A 15,016-nucleotide genomic window follows, 5' to 3' on the forward strand; every position below is an offset into this window, starting at 1 on the left:
GAAAAAGAGGAAGAGAAAGGGGAAAGTCGGGGGGGTGGGGAGCAGGGTGGTGAGATCGGCAGAAAGAGGAAAGAAGCAGTTGGAGTCTGCAGGCCCTGAGTATTTCATCTCTGCTGCTTTAGGCACTTACAGCTTTGTGGCCCCCTGCAGCTAGTGCTGTCTGGGGGCTTTTGTTGGCCAGGGTTTCCTGAATTGGAAAGATCCTCTTGTGGACCGCTCAGCCTCAAATTCTCCCTCAAACAGCAACAGCTGGTCAGACTGTTCAGCAATATGGTGCACTTGTTTCTCAAGTTACAAAACTGTTCTGCTGAGTCTGTTACTGAAGTCCGAATTCCACTCCAATTCATAAATCTGAGAAATGGAAAGCTGTCTGATTACATTGATATGGCTGGGCAGGGATTGGGGAAGTGGGGAGGGGTGTGGGATGGGGGTGGGGGAATGAGGGGAGAGTGGGGTGTGGGGGACTGGTGGGGGGAAACAAGTGGGGGCATGGTAGGGACCTGCAAGAGCTTCTTTCCACCTTATCTGACTCCCACTGGGGGCAGGGAAGGATGCTGCGCAAGCCCACCCCCCCACACACCTCAGTCTGTGCCTCCCCTGCCATGAGCAAGATACCACTCGGGTAGAATGAGACCATTTGTTGGGGACCCCAAGAAACCCAGTAGCTGCCCCCACACCGCCCCCCATCCACATGGAAATTTCAGCGAGGTGGAGGGAGGAGGTGGTGAGGTTCACCTCGTTAGGTGCTATTATGGAGTCACTGGGTGGTCAGTGAAACCCCATTGAGTTGACTCGTGACCATCAGTGAGGACAGTCTGCCACCCTTATCCAGTCTGCCTATGGGGGAAGGGATGTGTCTACAATAGCCCAGCTGTACAGAGAGGGATGTGAAAGTGAGCACAGGCAGTTTAAAGGTGTGGCCTGACTTTTAACCAGGTGAACAGCACTGTGACAGGGTGCGTGATCGCTCAAGATAGCTGTGAACGATTGGAGGTTGGCTTGGAGAAGGCAGAGCTGTAAACATTTACAATACACCAGCGAACAGGTTAGTGTGTAACAGAAACACAATGTAATCCCCGAGACAGGGGCTGGTGTGCAGCTTTCTCCAGAGAAATCCAAGCCAGGCTTTCAGGAATGGCTGAACAATGCAGGAGCACGCACTGGGGCTAAAAGACCAAACCTGTACGATCTACTTCCACGGTTCAGATCTTTCTAACTGACAATGACAGGTGAGTGATTCAAACACCAGACAACAAACAACTCAGTAACAAATATTTGTAACCATCGGTTTTATTAATATGTTCTTAGCAAATCTATCACAAATATTCATCTGTCCAATAGCTGAAAGCAGCATGCAGCTCTTTTACAATTTACTCCTGAGTGGAGTCATTTATTGGACACATTTTCTTCTGGTATTTTTTTGCTGTGTTTCAGGAGCCAGGAGCAGTCAGCCCTGCCTGAGAACGATCCTGTCTCTGGGTGAGAGGATGACCCTGGGCTGGCACCATGTGCTACTGAGGGAGTTCTGTACTCTGCCACCTTCCAAAAGAGATTTTGAATCAATGGCCCCATCTGCCCACCCTCTCTGCTGCCCCAGGGCAGTGTAAAATATCCCTGAGCACTGACTGAAGGAATGCAGAGACACTGGGCAACATTAACCAACATTGGGAAATAAACCATCACTTAGCTGATTGCCTGAGCAAGCCAGTATAATAAAAACCTAGAGAACTGTGGATGTTGTAAATCTGGAACCAAAACAGAAGTTGCTGGAAGAGCTTGGCAGGTCTGGAAACATCTGTGAAGAAAAAGATCAGAGTTAATGTTTTGGGTTGGGTGACTGAGGAAGCGTCACTAGATCTGAAGCGTTAACTCTGATTTTTCCTCATAGATGCTGCCAGACATGCTGAGCTCTTCCAACAACTTCTGTTTTCATGCCAAGTGTAAGTTAGCTGCTGGGGATGGGGTCTGTGGAGTTCCTCTATTATAGCAGCAACTAATTACACTGCTCTCACATGTCATGAGCTATCACACACTTCAGGAGGTCTTGACGCTGTGACAGGTGCTATCGAAGTGCAGGTTGTAACTTGTCTAAGTGCCAGTTCATTAACGATGTTTATGCAGTAGTTTCGGTCAGTGTAAATGTGTAAATATGGTGCAGAGCAGTGAGACCTTGTATAAGTGCAGGCTTCCGTGCCATCAGATAAGAATGATAATTCAGAAAGTATTGTGGAAATGCAATGATCCATTTTGACAGCCCCATTCCCTGGACAGGGGTGGGGTGGAGCTGTGTGGGTGAGGACATAGGGATCAGGGAGACCCTGGGGTCTCTGCTAATATAGCCCCAGGTTAGGAATTGCTGCACACCCAGGTCAACTGACCCGTCAGCATTGGTCTTTGCGCTGCTCTGTTTGAATAAAATCCGCTCGTGCAGGTTGACACAGGGCCCAGGGAAATAAACCTCATCTCCGACTCAGCAGAATGGGATTTGGGGAAAGGTGGGGGGCAATGGAGGAGAGGGTGGAGGGGCTGTGGGGTAGGGTGGAGGGGGGAATGGAGGAGGGGAGTGGCATGGGGTGTAGGAGGGGAGTGATGGGGGAATAGAGGGGGGAATGGAGGGGTGGGGGGGAAAGGAGGAGGGGAGTGGAGGGGGAATGGAGGACGTGGAGGGGGAATGTAGGAGGGAAGTGCAGAGGCGTGAAGGGTGGAATGGAGGAGGGGAGAATGGAGGAAGGGAGTGGAGAAGGAGAGTGTAGGGGGTGGAGGGGGAATGGAGGAGGGGAGGGGGGAATGGAGGAGGGGAGAATGGAGGAGGGGAATGGGGTGGAGGGGCATGAAGTGGGGAGTGGAGAAGGAGAATGGAAGAGGGTGGAGGGGGCAATGGAGGAGGGGAGGGAAGGGGATGAAGGGGGAAATGGAGGAGGGGAATGGGAGGGGGTGGAAGGGGAATGGAAGAGGAGAGTGGAGGGGTGTGGAGGAGGTAATGGAGGAGGGGGAATGGAGGAGGGGAGTGGAGGGGTTGGAATGGAGGAGGGGAAGGGGGGCTGGAGGGGGAATGGAAGAGGGAGAATGGAGGAGGGGAATAGAGGGGGTGGAGGGGGGAATGGAGGAGGGGAATGGAGAGGGTGGAGGAGGTAATGGAGGAGGGGAATGGTGGGGGGTGAAGGTGGAATAGAGGAGGGGAGTGAAGGAGTGAATGGATGAGGGGTGTGGAATGGGGTGGAGGAAGGGATTGGAGGAGTGAATGGAGGAGGGGAGTGGATTTGGGGGGTGCAGACACTCACCTGTTCTGAGGTGATTGAATGAGCATGAAGGAGGGGAAAGCATTTTCTTGACCTTGGGCTGGAAATGAAAATGAAAATGGAAATCAAAGCCCACTTTTCTTTGGTGATGCCTGAATCATTTCCTTACACCAAGGTCAGGTAGAAACCAGGAACTCTGTTCCTCTATCTCCCCCTGGCCCTCCCTCCTCCTACTGCCTGCTTCAGCCCAGAGCCATTGTTGATGTGACAGGGCGGTGAGATCTCTCAATTCCCACTGGGTTTCTGTGGTTTCAGGGGTTTAGCAAAGTGGGCAAAAGGGGCTAAATATAATGCGAGTTTAGGGGGTGGGGCAGATAAACCAGACACTGACAGGGAGGGCTGGGGGGTGCTGAATGGCCTCCCCTATGATATGATTGGATGGACAGGGGCTTGAGGAGTTTGGCCCAGCAATGGGCCATCACAAACATCTAATTGGACGGAGAATCTGTCCAGTTCTTTGTGAAAACTCACATTGGGTCAGGAAATTGAACTAACATTTCTCTTGTAGCAGGAAGAGTTAGAGCTGCATTAGGCTCCTCCCAATTTGATGAAGTCACATGTTGTTTGAGTGGTGCAGAAGCAGTTTGTCTCGAGGTCCTGATGGGTAGTGTTGGTGGTTATAGCCAGCCTCATTACAGACACGGAGCCAGGGTCATCTGCTTGCTCTGGATGTTATCGTTACACGAAACACCAAGCCCTTTCCCCGGAAAACTCACTTCGAGTTTACCTTTGACATTGAGACTTAGAATAGGAAGGAACACTGTGCTTCAAATCCAATAGAGGCTATACATGGAACCAATGGACCACAGAGACATCCAGGGAGAGATGGACACAGCAGGAGGTGGGATGGACACGGCAGGAGGTGGGATGGACATCGGCAGGAGCTGGGATGGACACAGCAGGAGGTGGGATGGACTCGGCAGGAGCTGGGATGGACACAGCAGGAGCTGGGATGGACATGGCAGGATGTGGGATGGACATGGCAGAAGATGGACTGTCGATGGCTGGTGGTGGGATGGACATGGAAGGAGGTGGAATGGAGATGGCAGGAGGTGGAATGGAGTTGACAGGAGGTGGGATGGAGATGCAGGAGGTGTGATGAAGATGGCAGGAGTTGGAACGGAGATGGAGGAGGTTGGATGGACATGGCAGGAGGTGCATTGGACATGTTCAGAGGTGGGATAGGCACTTCAGGAGTTGGCATGGAGATGGCAGGAGGTGGGCTGGACAAGCAGGAGTGTGATGGAATTGGCAGGTGGTGGGATGGAGTTGGCAGGAGGTAGGATGGAAATGCTGGCGATGGGATGGAGATGGCAGGAGGTGGGGTGGATGAGGCAGGAGGTGGGATGGAGAGAGCAGGAGGTGCGATGGAGACAGCAGGAAGTGGGATGGAGACGGCAGGAGGTAGGATGGAAACAGCAGGAAGTGGGATGGTGATGGTAGGAAGTGGGGTTACATTTCCACAGTGGATAATGTTACTTTGGTTTGGTTTTTGTAAGTTCCTGTGAGGTTTCCATTAACCATGTGGCTGGGCGGTGCCGATGGCTCGTTGACCCATTAAAGCCCTGAGTTACCAGGTGGACAGTGAGCTGCGAGGCTGTTAGACTGCAGACCGAAAGCTTCTTTCTCCAACACCCCCAGGCCATGTTTCAGCAGAAGGAGTTGTGAGATTTGTTCCGGAGACCCTCGCTGCTGCCCCTTGTTTGAAAAGGTCTATAAAAACAATTTGTGATGGAGTCCTGCTGGTCATTCTCCACCTTCACAAGCTGCTACTGGCTTCCCCTGACAATGACAGTTCAACTCATTTCAAACTTCTCCTGTTTTAGTTTTCAGGATGACTTTCTGTGAATCACTACAAAATTTCAGCCCTCAGCAGGCATTTCATTGGTTGGTTGTCTTTGGGATCTTCAACTTCATCCAGCATCATCTCACAGGTGACAATTGTTCACAATTTAAGAGAAAGTAAATGTTGCGTTAATTTCTGGTTTCACATTTGAAGGTTTTTTTTGGGACTTTGGGAAGTGCACTTGTTGGATATCGAGTCTCTGGACGTTTGGTACAACAGAGAGAGGTAGGCCTGTCAAATTCTCCAGAGAGATATTTGCATTTTTAAGGAGTCTGTCACCACTTCGGGACATTCCACTGCAACGCTAAGGAATTAACCTTACCACAGCCATTCACAAAGCTGGAAAATATGTAACTAATTTGTGCAAAGCAAGATTCTAAAATGAGGCTGTTGTTAGATGACTAAATGGTGAAATAACTAATCAGGAACTTACCTGCATGTTGAAGTGCCCTGTGATGACTGTAATAGTGCCTTTCTTACAGGCCTTTTCCATCTCCTGATTTATTTTCTGCCCTACATCCTGATTATTGCTAGGGGGCCTGAACACAATTCCCATCAGGGTCTCCCTCCCTCTACAGTTCCTCAAAGAACAAAGAAGAACAAAAAACGAAGAAAATTACAGCACAGGATCAGGTCCTTCAGCCCTCCAAGTACGCCCTGATCCAAATCCTCCAGCTAAACCTATCACCTATTTTCCAAGGATCAGTATCCCTCTGCTCCCTGCCCATTCATGTATCTGTCTAGATACATCTTAAATGACGCTATCGTGCCCGTCTCTACCACGTCCGCTGACAAGGCGTTCCAGGCACCCACCACCCTCTGTGTAAAGAACTTTCTACACACATCTCCCTTAAACTTTTCCCCTCTCACTTTGGAATCTTGACCCCGAGTAATTGAGTCCCCCACTTTGGGAAAAAGCTTCTTGCTGTCCATCAGAGATAATGGGAACTGCAGATGCTGGAGAATCCAAGATGACAAAGTGTGGAGCTGGATGAACACAGCAGGCCAAACAGCATCTCAGGAGCACAAAAGCTGACGTTTCAGGCCTAGACACTTCTGATGAAGGCTTTTGTGCTCCTAGGATGCTGCTTGGCCTGCTGTGTTCATCCAACTCCACACTTCGTTATCTCTTGCTATCGACCTTGTCTATACCTCTTCATGATTTTGTAGACCTCTATCAGGTCACCCCTTAATGTCTGTCTTTCTAATGTAAATAATCCTAATCTCCTCAATCTTTCTTCATAGCTAGCACCTTCCATACCAGGCAACATCCTGGTGAACCTCCTCTGCACCCTCTCCAAAGCGTCCACATCCTTTTGGTAATGTGGTGTCCAGAACTGTACACAGTATTCCAAATGTGGCCGAACCAAAGTCCTATACAACTGTAACATGACCTGCCAACTCTTGTACTCAATACCCCGTCCGATGAAGGAAATCATGCTGTATGCCTTCTTGACCACTCTATTGACTTGCGTTGCCACCTTCAGGGAACAATGGACCTGAACACTCAGATCTCTCTGTAGATCAATTTTCCCTAGGGCTTTCCCATTTACTGTATAGTTTGCTTATGAATTGGATCTTCCAAAATGCATCATTCCAAAATGATTGAACTTCATCTGCCATTTATCTGCCCAACTCTCCAGTCTATCTATATTCTGCTGCATTCTCCAACAGACCCCTTCACTATCTGCTACTCCATCAATCTTCGTGTCATCTGCAAACTTGCTAATCAGTCCTTTTAGACCTTCCCATAGATCATTTATGTCTATCACAAGCAGCAGTGGTCCCAGCACAGATCCCTGTGGAACACCACTGGTCACAGGTCTCCAATTTGAGAAACTCCCTTCTACTACTACTCTCTGTCTCCTGTTGCCGAGCCAGTTTTTTATCCATCTAGTTAGCACACCCTGGACCCCATGTGACTTCACTTTCTCCATCAGCCTGCCATGGGGAACCTTATCAAACGCCTTACTGAAGTCCATGTATATGACATCTACAGCCCTTCCCTCATCTATCAACTTTGTCACTTCCTCAAATTTTTCTATCAAGTTGGTAAGACATGACCTTCCCTGCACAAAACCATGCTGCCTATCACTAATAAGTCCATTTTCTTTGAAATATAAATGGATCCTATCCCTCAGTATCTACTCCAGCAGCTTCCTCAACACTGACGTCAGGCTCACCAGTCTATAATTACCTGGATTATCCTTGCTACCCTTATTAAACAGGGGGACAACATTAGTAATTCTCCAGCCCTCCAGGACCTCACCAGTGCTCAAGGATGCTGCAAAGGTATCTGTTAAGGTCCCAGCTATTTCCTCTCTCACTTCCCTCAATAACCTTGGCTAGATCCCACCTGGACCTGGGGACTTGTCCACCCTAATGCCTTTTAGGATACTCAACACTTCCTCTGTCCTTATGCTGACGTGACCTAGAGTAATCAAACATCTGTCCCTAACCTCAACATCTGTCATGTCCCACTCCTCAGTGAATACTGACACAAAGTCCTCATTAAGAATCTCACTCATTTTCTCTGACTCCTCGCACAACTTCCCTCCTTTGTCCTTGAGCGGGCCAACCCTTTCTCTAGTTACCCTCCTGCTCCTTATGTACAAATAAAAGGCTTTGGGATTTTCCTTAACCCTGTTTGTTAAAGATATTTCATGACCCCTTTTAGCCCTCTTAATTCTTCATTTCAGATTGGTCCTACTTTCCCGATATTCTTCCAAAGCTTCGCCTGTTTTTAGTCACCTAGACCTTGTGTATGCTTCCTTCTTCCTCTTTGCTAGTCTCACAATTTCACCTGTCGTCCATGGTTCCCTCACCTTGTCTTTTCTATCCCTCATTTTCACAGGAACATGTCTCTCCTGCATGCTTATCAACCTCTCTTTAAAAGTCTTCCACATATCAAATGTGGATTTACTCTCAAACAGCTATTCCTAATCCATATTCCCTAGCTCCTGTCGAATTTTGCTATCGTTTGCCTTCCCCCAGTTTAGAACTCTTCCTTTAGGACCAGTCTCGTTTTTGTCCATGAGTATTCTAAAACTTACGGAATTGTGATCACTATTCCCAATGTAATCCCCTACTGAAACTTCAACAACCTGGCCAGGCTCTTTCCACAACACCAGGTCCAGTATGGCTCCTTCCCGAATTGGACTATTTACATGTTGCCCTATAAAACCCTTCTGGGAACTCCTTACAGATTCTGCTCCATCTAAACCCCCAACACTAAGTGAATCCCAGTCAAAGTTGGGAAAATTAAAATCTCCCATCACCACCACCCTGTTTCTCCTACACCTCTCCATAATCTGTTTACCATTTGTACCTCTATCTCACGCTCGCTGTAGTACACCCCCAACACTGTTACCACACCCTTCCTATTTCTGAGCTCTGCCCATATTGCCTCACTGCTAGAGTCCTCTATAGTGCCCTCCTTCAGCACAGCTGTGATATCATCTTTGACCAGTAGTGCAACTCTTCCACTTCTTTTCCCTCCTCCTCTGTCCCGCCTGAAGCATCTATATTCTGGGATATTTAGTTGCCAATCTTGCCCATCCCTCAACCAATATCATCATACTCCCAGGTACTAATCCAAGCCCTAAGTTCATCTGCCTTACCTACTACGCTTCTCGCATTAAAACAAATGCACCTCAGACCGCCTGTCCCTTTGCATTCATCATCTGTGCTCTGCGATTTGTAATAGTCCCACTTCCCCCAGAACCGGTTCCAATGTCCAGAAATCTGAACCCCCTCCCTCCTGCACATTCTCTCAAGCCACTCATTTATCCTGCTTATTCTTGCATTTCTACTCTGACTAGCACATGGCACTGGTAGCAATCCTGAGATTACTACCTCTGAGGTCCTACTTGTTAACTTGGCTCCTAACTCCCTAAATTCTGCTTGTAGGACCTCATCCCATTTTTTTTAACCTATATCATTGGTGCATGTATGCACCACAACAGCTGGCTGTTCAACCTCCCTGTCCAGAGCGTTCTGCAGCCGAAGTGAGACATCCCTGACCCGTGCACCTGGGAGGCAACATATCATTCAAGAGTCTCGTTTTCGATCACAGAACCTCCTATCTACTCCCCTTACAATCAAATCCCCTATGACTATCGCCTTTCCACTCTTTTTCCCGCCCTTCTGTACAGCAGGGCCAGCCACTGTACCATGAACTTGGCTACTGCTGCCTTTCCCTGGTGAGCCTTCTCCCCCAACAGTATCCAAAACGGAATACCTGTTTTGGAGGGAGATGACCGCAGGGAACACCTGCACTGCCTTCCTGCTTTTTTTCTGCCTTTTGGTCACCCATTCCCTTTCTCCCTCAGTAATCCTGATCTGCAGTCAACTTTACCCACACAGGCTCTACGCCTTCCAACTCTATATTTCTTCTTGTTATCAATTTAATTTCATTTCTCATGAACAAGGCAACCCTGCCCCATCAACCTGTCTTTTTGATAGGAAGTGTATCCTTAGATATTTAGATCCCAGCCCTGAACGCCTTGCAGCCATATCTCTGTGATACCCGCAACATCCTGCCTGCTAATTTCAATCTCTGCTCCAAACTCCCCCACCCTGTTCCATGTTATGCGTATATTTCATTACAACATCCTCGGTCCTGTGTTGACTGCCTCCCATCCCCTCCCTTCTTGTCGTTGCCCCCTTACCTGCTGTGCCTGAAGTTCAATTCCTGACCCTTTCCATACTCTCTGTCTGATTAGTTGTTCTGGAAACTTTAATAACCTCTGCTGAACACCCCCTCCCCTTTTAACTTCTTCCATAATTTCCCACCCAACAGAAACCACTGCCCACTATTTAGTTTAAAGTGCTTCCACAACCTTAGTTGTGTAATTCACTCGGAGTCTAGTCAATGTAAAATGCAAGTTGTTAACATGAGAGTAAATATTTAGATAGTTACAGGTTTGTGATTATTAAAGGCACACCACTTCTCGTGTGTAACCTCTTGTGATTCCTATTGTCCCAGAAAGTGTTCCTATGAATGGTCAGAAGGCAATGTTTGATATACCCTCCAAGTATGGCAGTTTGTCTGAAGGAGTGGAGATTCCTGTGCTGACTGAGCTGACTGTGTGCGTCGACATTTATCCGACAAGCAAAATTAAGAATTGGGCAGCATTCACCTATCACATTGCAGCAACTGGGAGGGGCCAGGAACTGGCCATTACAAGCCAGAATAGCCAGCTGACAGTGTGGCTCTGTGGTACAACGATAGAAACCCAGGCCTCTTTGCCATTAACCACCTGGCACACAGTGTGTTTCACTTGGAGTGAATCTTCCAATTCCCTGACTGTCTATTTGAATGGATCACAGATAAAAGCTTACAATACATCAGCAAGCAGAGTTCAGTCCAGAGGATCCCTCTTCCTGGGAAGATACCAACTCTCCAATTTAAACAGCTCAAAGATTGAGTTTGATATATCCTGGAATTTTTTAGGAGACTTGTACTATTTCAGAGTCTGGAACCATTCGAAAAGTGCTCTGGAGATTTCCACTTTGGGTTGTTCAGATGGAGATATCATCAGCTGGTCAGCACAGCATTTGAATTTCACAAGTAACACACTGGCGATGGATTCCACACTCCGATGTGGTGAGTTACACATAGTGTGCACTGGATACAATTGTTCTGTTCACTCTCTCTTCACAGAAACAGAGAGTAGTGTGTTTAAGCAGGAAAGTTCCAGAGAAAGAAATGTAAATAAAGGCATTGGGAGGGTACAGAAACAGAGCTTTAAATAATGTTTAAGGAGAAGTCAATAATGATAAAGGGTACTTCAGAAATCACAGAATGAAATGCATTCTGACCGGAAGGAAATCTACAATTAACTAGAGATCTTAAAGATAACACCAAGTTAACAAAAAAACATAAAGTTGAGCAAAGGTAGGTGGCAAGTCCGAAGATTGGTCAGAATATAAAAACAAACAGCCAAGTATGGCTAAAAAAATGAATAAAGAGGAGAAATCTGAGTATGAGAGAAAGCTGATGAATTTTTTTATAAAAGTAAAGAGACAACAAAATGTCTATTGTATGGAGGGTGAGAGTAGAGAATTAAACATGGGAAAACATGGGAAAAAAGGAAATGACAGATGAATAAACAGGGTATTTTGCAGCAGTATTCACTACAGGAGATGCAAATAACATCCAGGAAGCAGTTACACATCAGGAAATCCTTTAATCATTCATGGGATGAGGGCATCACTGTCCAGGCAGCATTTATTGCCCATCCCTAATTGCCCCGAGGGCAGTTAAGAGTCAAACACATTGCTGTGGGTCTGGAGTCACATGTAGGCCAGACCAGGTAGGGATGGCAGTTTCCTTCCCTAAAGGACATTAGTGAACCAGATGGGTTTTTCCCTGACATTCCACAATGGATTCATGGAAATCGTTAGATTCTTAATTTCAGATATTTATTGAATTCTAATTCCACCATCTGCTGCAGCAGGAATCAAACCTGGGTCCCCAGAACATTACCTGGGTCAGTGATAATGCGAGCTGCAGATGCTGGAGAATCCAAGATAATAAAATGTGAGGCTGGATGAACACAGCAGGCCAAGCAGCATCTCAGGAGCACAAAAGCTGGCATTTCGGGCCGAGACCCTTCATCAGGGAGGGGGATGGGGAGAGGGAACTGGAATAAAAAGGGAGAGAGGGGGAGGCGGACCGAAGATTGAGAGAAAAGAAGACAGGTGGAGAGGAGAGTATAGGTGGGGAGGTAGGGAGGGGATAGGCCAGTCCAGGGAAGATGGACAGGTCAAGGAGGTGGGATGAGGTGGTAGGTAGGAAATGGAGGTACGGCTTGAGGTGGGAGGAAGGGATGGGTGAGAGGAAGAACAGGTTAGGGAAGCAGAGACCGGCTGGGCTGGTTTTGGGATGCAGTGGGGGGAGGGGAAGAACTGGGTTGGTTTTGGAATGCAGTGGGGGAAGGGGAGATTTTGAAACTGGTGAAGTCCACATTGATACCATTGGGCTGCAGGGTTCCCAAGCGGAATATGAGTTGCTGTTCCTGCAACCTTCGGGTGGCAACATTGTGGCACTGCAGGAGGCCCATGATGGACTTGTCGTCTGAGGAATGGGAGGGGGAGTTGAAATGGTTCGTGACTGGGAGGTGCAGTTGTTTGTTGCGAACCAAGCGGAGGTGTTCTGCAAAGTGGTCTCCAAGCCTCCGCTTGGTTTCCCCAATGTAGAGGAAGCCACACCTGGTACAATGGATACAGTATACCACATTGGCAGATGTGCAGGTGAACCTCTGCTTAATATGGAAAGTCATCTTGGGACCTGGGATCGGGGTGAGGTGTGGGGGCAAGTGTAGCACTTCCTGCGGTTGCAGGGGAAGGTGCCGGGTGTGGTGGGGTTGGAGGGGAGTGTGGAGCGGACAAGGGACTCGCGGAGAGAGTGGTGTCTCCGGAAGGCAGACAAGGGTGGGGATGGAAAAACGTCTTGGGTGGTGGGGTCGGATTGTAGATGGCGGAAGTGCCAGAGGATGATGCGTTGTATCCAGAGGTTGGTGGGGTGGTGTGTGAGAGCGAGGGGGATCCTCTTTGGGCGGTTGTGGCGGGGGTGGGGTGTGAGGGATGTGTTGCGGGGAATGCAGGAGACGCGGTCAAGGGCGTTCTCGACCACTGCGGGGGGAAAGTTTCGGTCCTTGGTCGACCACTGTGGGGGGAAAGTTGCGGTACTCCGCGAGTCCCTTGTCCACTCCACACTCCCCTCCAGCCCCACCACACCCGGCACCTTCCCCTGCAACCGCCGGAAGTGCTACACTTGCCCCCACACCTCCTCCCTCACCCCTATCCCAGGCCCCAAGATGACCTTCCATATCAAGCAGATGTTCACCTGCACATCTGCCAATGTGGTATATTGTATCCATTGCACCTGGTGTGGCTTCCTCTACATCGGGGAAACCAGGCAGAGGCTTGGGGACCGCTTTGCAAAACACCTCCGCTCGGTTCGCAATAAACAACTGCACCTCCCAGTCGCAAACCATTTCCACTCCCCCTCCCATTCTCTAGATGACATGTCCATCATGGGCCTCCTGCAGTGCCACAATGATGCTACCCGAAGGTTGCAGGAACAGCAACTCATATTCCGCTTGGGAACCCTGCAGCCATATGGTATCAATGTGGACTTCACCAGCTTCAAAATCTCCCCTCCCCCCACTGCATCCCAAAACCAGCCCAGCTCTTCCCCTCCACCCACTGCATCCCAAAACCAGCCCAGTTCGTCCCCTCCCCCCACTGCATCCCAAAACCAGCCCAGTTCGTCCCCTCCCCCCACTGCATTCCAAGACTAGTCCAGCCTGTCTCTGCCTCCCTAACCTGTTCTTCCTCTCACCCATCCCTTCCACCTCAAGCCGCACCTCCATTTCCTACCTACCACCTCATCTTGCCTCCTTGACCTGTCCATCTTCCCTGGACTGACCTATCCCCTCCCTACCACCCCACCTATACTGTCCTCTCCACCTATCTTCTTTTCTCTCCATCTTCGGTCTGCCTCCCCCTCCCTCTCTATTTATTCCAGTTCCCGCTCCCCATCCCCCTCTCTGATGAAGGGTCTAGGCCCGAAACGTCAGCTTTTGTGCTCGTGAGATGCTGCTTGGCCTGCTGTGTTCATCCAGCTCCACATTTTGTTAAATTACCTGGGTCGCGGCATTAACAGTCCAGTGATAATACCACTAGGCCATTGTCTCACTACAGGCAATGGAAGGGAGGAAGGAGGTGAGAGAGTCGGTGAATTATTTTACATATTTCACACCTCCCCTGTTGTGGAGAGAGTGTCATCAGTTTGGGTGACAGCATTGGGAACTCTTTTATTATTCAAAATAGGAGGGGGGAGGAGAAAGGAAATGACAGGTTAATGACTTCAATGTCTGTCATCAGGAAAATATAAAGTGATCAGGGCTGGCAGGATCTTAGGACAGAAACTGAGTTAAAGTTTCATGTCCAGTGACCCTTCTTCAGAATTGTTACAGCTCAGAAGATGTAGCATATATCGGGTGGAAGGGAAAAAAGAGTGCGTAGATAGGCAGATGGGCGGCACGATGGTTCAATGGTTAGCACTGCAGCCTCATTTCGCCAGGGACCAGGGTTCGATTCCTGCCTCGGGCGACTGTCTGTGTGGAGAGCGCACATTCTCCACGGGTCTGCGTGGGTTTCCTCTGGGAGCTCCGGTTTCCTCCAACAGTCCAAAGGTGTGCAGGTTAGGTGGATTGGCCATGGGAAATTGCCCATAGTGTTCAGGGGAGTGTGGGTTATAGGGGGATGGGTCTGGGTGGGATGCTTCAAGGGGCGGTGTGGACTTGTTGGGCCGAAAGGCCTGTTTCCACACTGTAGGGAATCTAAAAAAAAAGCCCAGAGAGAGAGAGCACAATTGGAAGACAAACAAACAGATGGATAATGGTGAGCGAGGGAGGGAGATAAAGTTGCTAATGGAGACCATGAGTAGGTGAGAATGGCGGTGCTGAAAGCAGCCCATGGCAGGACAAGGCCTGGGGTGTGGGGGCGGGGGTAAAGACATGGGAAAAGATGCCAGGTTCGAAAATTATTGAACCCGATACTGAGTCCGGAGGGGTGTAGGGTCCCCAGGCAGAAAATGAGGTGTTGTTCTTCCAGCTTGCACTCAGCTTTGCTGGAATGTTGCAGCGAGCGGGACACAGAGATGTTGGCCACGCAACAGCGTGGTTTGTTGAAGCGGCAAGTGACTGGAAGCTCAGGTTTTTTTTGCAGACAGAACATAGATGTTCTGCGAAGCGATCACCCAGTCTGTATTTTGCCTCACAATATCTCCTGCCACAATGTGTTTCCCTCTGCACAGAGGCTGTAGTGCAGTGTGCAGGAACTGGAGGCTGAAGGCTGA

The 15,016-nt window shown here is 49.0% G+C and overlaps 1 protein-coding gene across 5 annotated transcripts in view; it reads left to right on the plus strand.

Moving 5' to 3' along the window:
• The first annotated feature begins 1,041 nt into the window (after nt 1-1,041).
• Nucleotides 1,042-15,016, plus strand: part of adgrg4a (adhesion G protein-coupled receptor G4a) — an 88,059-nt gene continuing 74,084 nt past the window's right edge. For 4 of the 5 annotated variants that reach the window (XM_059651266.1, XM_059651267.1, XM_059651268.1 and 1 more), the window contains exons 1-3: nt 1,042-1,229; nt 5,126-5,233; nt 10,133-10,753. In XM_059651266.1, coding sequence (XP_059507249.1) covers nt 1,223-1,229; nt 5,126-5,233; nt 10,133-10,753 — 736 coding nt within the window. In that variant the 5' untranslated portion in view covers nt 1,042-1,222. Of the gene's footprint in view, nt 1,230-5,125; nt 5,234-10,132; nt 10,754-15,016 lie in introns of those variants that run through there. The other variant, XM_059651270.1, reaches the window with a different exon arrangement.

Source organism: Stegostoma tigrinum, chromosome 15, assembly GCF_030684315.1.
Source record: "Stegostoma tigrinum isolate sSteTig4 chromosome 15, sSteTig4.hap1, whole genome shotgun sequence".
NCBI classification, from domain to species: domain Eukaryota; kingdom Metazoa; phylum Chordata; class Chondrichthyes; order Orectolobiformes; family Stegostomatidae; genus Stegostoma; species Stegostoma tigrinum.